This window comes from Sciurus vulgaris (genome assembly GCF_902686455.1).
Source record: "Sciurus vulgaris genome assembly, chromosome: 4".
Lineage (NCBI taxonomy): Eukaryota > Metazoa > Chordata > Mammalia > Rodentia > Sciuridae > Sciurus > Sciurus vulgaris.
In genome coordinates this window covers 98,242,089-98,246,683 of record NC_136464.1, presented here as the reverse complement: position 1 = coordinate 98,246,683, position 4,595 = coordinate 98,242,089, and the positions used below count along the sequence as shown (strand labels likewise).

The 4,595-nt window shown below is 42.2% G+C and overlaps 1 protein-coding gene across 1 annotated transcript; it reads left to right on the top strand.

The window, feature by feature from the left end:
- The first annotated feature begins 245 nt into the window (after nucleotides 1–245).
- LOC306660086 (mitochondrial import inner membrane translocase subunit Tim29-like) lies at nucleotides 246–2,204 on the top strand. Its single transcript, XM_079138177.1, has one exon. The coding sequence runs from the start codon at nucleotides 260–262 to the stop codon at nucleotides 1,055–1,057; it is 798 nt and encodes a 265-aa protein (XP_078994303.1). The 5' UTR covers nucleotides 246–259; the 3' UTR covers nucleotides 1,058–2,204.
- The last annotated feature ends 2,391 nt before the right edge of the window (nucleotides 2,205–4,595 follow it).

The window sequence follows — 4,595 nt, the reverse complement described above, 5'->3', positions numbered from 1 at the left end:
TTGTGGAATGTCTCCCAATTGGCATTTGTGTATGTGTGTTTGTGTGTGAGAGAGAGAGTGTGTGTGTTTCCTCATTGTTACACTGGAGATTATGAGTTTTGGGAAGCAGATCACAGAGGTGCGGTATCATTCTCATCACATCTTATCAAAAGTATACAGTATTAGGGAATGAGGGTGTTGCTCAGTGGTGGAGCACATGTTTAGCATGCCTGAGGACCTGAATTCAATCTATACCACTGGGACCCCAGGCCGGAAGAGGATGATCACGGCTGCTCTGAAGAGATTTTGGTCCCGAGGCCGTGGAGAAGCGGGCGTTGAGGCTGGAAATGCGTCCGCGGCAGTGAAGCCAAGCGTGTGGGCGCGGCTGGGCGACTGGGCCCGCGCGCTGCTCCGGGACTACGCAGAGGCTTGCCGGGACGCTGTGGCTGCGGCGCGGGCTCGGCCCGAGCGCGCGGCAGTGTACGTGGAGCTGCTGGGCGGGGCGGCAGCCTGCTGCGCCTTGCCGCCGAGCGAGGCGGCCTTCGAGGAGGCTCTGCTCGATGCGTCAGGGACTGTCCTACTGCTGGCGCCGGCCACGCGCAACCGCGACTCCGAAGGTTTCGTGCAGAGGCTCCTCTGGCTGCGGGGCCTTGGTCGCCTGCGCCATGTGAATTTGGGGCTCTGCTCGCTCGTGTACGAGGCGCCCTTCGACTCCCAGGCCAGCCTCTACCAGGCCCGCTGCCGCTACCTGCAGCCCCGCTGGGTCGACTTTCCCGGCCGAATCCTGGATGTGGGCTTTGTGGGCCACTGGTGGGTACTGGGCGCCCGAATGCGCGACTGCGACATCAACGATGACGAGTTTCTGCACCTGCCGGCACACTTGCGCGTCGTCGGACCCCACCAGCTACACTCCGAGGCCAATGAGCGGCTCTTCGATGAGAAGTACAAGCCTGTAGTGCTCACCGACGATCAGGTGGACCAGGCGCTGTGGGAGGAGCAGGTGTTGCAAAAGGAGAAAAAGGACAGGCTTGTCTTGAGCCAGGCCGACTCGCTGGTGCAGTCGCAGGTCGCAAGATGAAACCCAGTGAGGCGTGAGGCCTGACTGGGGTCTGAGCCCTGGCGGACTGTGCAGTTGATGAGAGTGAGACATAGACAAATTATATGCACTGTTTTCTCGCTGCTGCTGTTGAAAACAAGTTTGGGGAGCTAGACTCCCTATCTCGTTGTTCCTTTTAGCGAAGCTAGTTCAGTCTTGTTGGTCTAGGAATTGGATAGAGCAGAGTTGCCTATGTAATGTTTATCACTGCCAGAACTAGTAATGAGCCTTTTACATACGCCTTTTTCGGTCTGGGAGTGCAGTAGTTCAGGCGGTAAAGCACTTACCCCCAGCATGCCTAAAGCCCTGGCTTGGATCCCCTCTATCACAAAAACAAAAGAAAAATACTTCATCCTTTCTCACCGTGAGACACAATCCCCTTGACAGAGGTACTACATTGGTCAGGTGACTCCCAAACTCTCTTCTAAGACCATTCATATATATATATATATATATTTATTTCTGTGTGTTTCCCTCCTTTTGTTCTTTTTTATGAGTAACGTTTTGTTTTGATTTTTAAAATATTTTGAGTCAGGTGGTGGTACACACCTCTATATGAGCTACTCTGGAGACTAAGGCAGGAGAATTGCTGGTCTGAAACCAGCCTGGGCAGCTTAATGGCACCTCCCAAAATAAAAAGGGCTGGGGATGTTGCTCAGTGGTAGCACACTGGCAGTGTGAGTGAGGCCCTGACTTCAAACTCCACTACCACAAAATAAAGTAAAACACTATTTTGAAATAATTATAGCCTCACAGGATGCTGGTAAAATAATTTTGTATACTCTTCATCCAGGTTCCTTAAATGGTATTGTTTTATACAACTAATACAGAACACAGGATATTGATATTGGTGTAACTGGTTACGAAAGGGAAATGTTTTTGTAAAAACAACCTGGTTTTACTGTATGTCTATTGACAGTGATTGAAAAAGACTTGGAAGGAAAAGTAGGTCCTGATCTCAGAATCTGTATCTAATTTTAATCCTTCAGGTACCCTGAAAACAGAATTCTTTGGAAAGGAATAAGTTCAAGTATATAGTTGGTACTTAGCTAGGTTATGGTAATCACATCTTTTAAGCTAAAGTATTCGGGGAATGAGCTACCTCCATCACCTTTGTGGCCTGTTGCTAGTTAATAAAATTTATTAAAAAAAAAAAATCTATACCACTGGTGGGGAAAAAGCACATATTATTAGCAGAACCTATCACTATCAGTATAGACGGTGAACATGTGGTTGAGCTAGTGTTTCTGAGTTTTCTCCACCGGAAAGTTGTTTTCTTCACCCAACTCCCCAATCCATACTGTACCCTTTGAAAGAAAGTCACTCTGTGCAGCTCACAATTAAGAAGTGGGAAGTTATACTTTGTTTTCTTCAGGGTGGAATAGTTACATAAATTATTTGGAATTCTGCATGGGAGATTTGCCTATTTTCCTCATTTATTCATTATTACCTTATATCTTTTGTTTCTATTTTGTGATACTGTGGATTGTACCCAGGGTCCCATGCGTGCTAGGCAAGTACTACTCTACCACTGAGCTATAACTCATCTTTTTTAGGTGGGATATTTTTGAATATTGAGTCAATTTTTTCTATTCTGCCTATTTATTCTTTGGTCAATTTTGATGTTATATTTTACTGGAAATTTTTGTTTCATCAGATTCCAAATTTATTGACATTAAGTTCATGCTATTATGACCTTAAAAGCCCTATGAATACGTAAGCATGCCACCCTTCTCATTCTAAACTTGGGACTTTTCTTTTTCTGATCAGTCTTGCAGGGAGTTGTCTATTTTCAATCATCTTGGTGAAGAACAAGTTTTGGTTTGGTTGATTCTTTCTATTGTTTCTATATTTTACATTTCATTACTTCTTACTTTTTGTTTTTGCGGTACCCAGGGACTTGTGCTTGCAAGGCAAGCACTCTATCAGCTGAGCCATACCCCAGCCCTACTTCTTACTTTAATCTATATTATTTTCTTCCTCCTACTTTGTTTAGGTTTCCTCTGTTGCCCTTTCCCTAGTTTATTGTGTTTATTTTCCATCTTGCATACATTTACATAAGTGCATATAAAGTGTGAATTCCCTCTACATCCCCCACTAGGCATTTTCCCTGAGTTTTAAAAAAATGTAGATTTGTTGTTGTTGTTGTTGTTAAATTAGAAATATTTCACAGGAGGCTAATTCTGGGGGATCATAAGTTCAAGGCCAGCCTGAGTGACTTAGAAAGATCCTATCTCCAAAAAGAAAAAAGTAGATTAGTGGTAGAGTGCTTGCATAGTGTTCTTTTTTTAAACACTTTTTAGTTGTTGATGAACCTTTAATTAATTAATTAATTAAATAATTAATATGCTGTGCTGGAAATCAAACCCAGTGCCTCCCACATGCTAGGTAAGCACTCTACCACTGAGCCACAACCCCAAGTCCCTTGCCTAGTATTCTTAAGGACTTGGATTCTATCCTCAGTACAAAAAAATAATAATAAAAAAAAATCAAAACTGTCATTGTGTTTTTCTATTGAGCCGCTGATACTTAGGAGTGAGTGTACTTTTAAATTTCTAATATACGTGTCTTTAAAAAACATCTTGTTAAACTGAAATAAATTTGGTATAGAATGCCTCTATGCTTGGTGATATAGTCTGGCCCACAGTAAAAAACCTCCATACATTGTGGACTGTACCCTGTCTTGATATGAAAAAAATTAGACCCTTACCTAAGAATATACTTTTATAACCACGCAATGGAGTCTCACCAGTCATAGGCTGCCAACTGATCAGGCCATGTCTTTACAAAGAAAAGGCTGACTGGAGTCAATCAGGTTGTTTCTGTATGTCCTTTAGCCTCTTCTCTGTCTAAAAATATAACCTGCACACTGGTCGGGTGGGGCCTTCTGAACTATCTTTGGTCCAGGGTGTTGCCTGATTTTAGAACTAACTTTGTAAAATTTAACTGGTCTCATTTTTTCTTTTAATAGCCTTTATTATTGATTTCTAATTTAAAGATATCAATCACAGACATTATGATTTGTAGATATTAATTTTTTAAACTAGGTGGAGACTTTGTGATCCAATATATAATCAGTTTTTCTAAAACTTTGTCTGAAAAAAATGGATATGTCCCCATTTTGAAGTATATGTTTCTATATACATTATTAGATTAGCCCAGAGATTTCCAAACTTTGTCTGTCACAGCATCCTTAATATCTAAATAATTATTTTTGTACCACCCTGAGACTAAAAGAAATACCTAATGGATCTGTTAGATCCCAGTGACTTAGTAAATATTTGTGTCCTAAGAATTTGAAAAATAATGTATATAATTGAAAGAAAAATATTTTTAACTTCTTAACCATGATTGCTTATGAACTGGCTGCGTGTGCCTGTTGGGCACTGCACAACTTTCCAAACCTTAGAAGCAAATTGGATGCTACTGCCAGTCTTATTCTTATTCCATGTTGATATTCCCCTGGTAATTGCTTTTTATCACAACTTCTGAAAACCCAATCACAAAGACTTCACAAAGA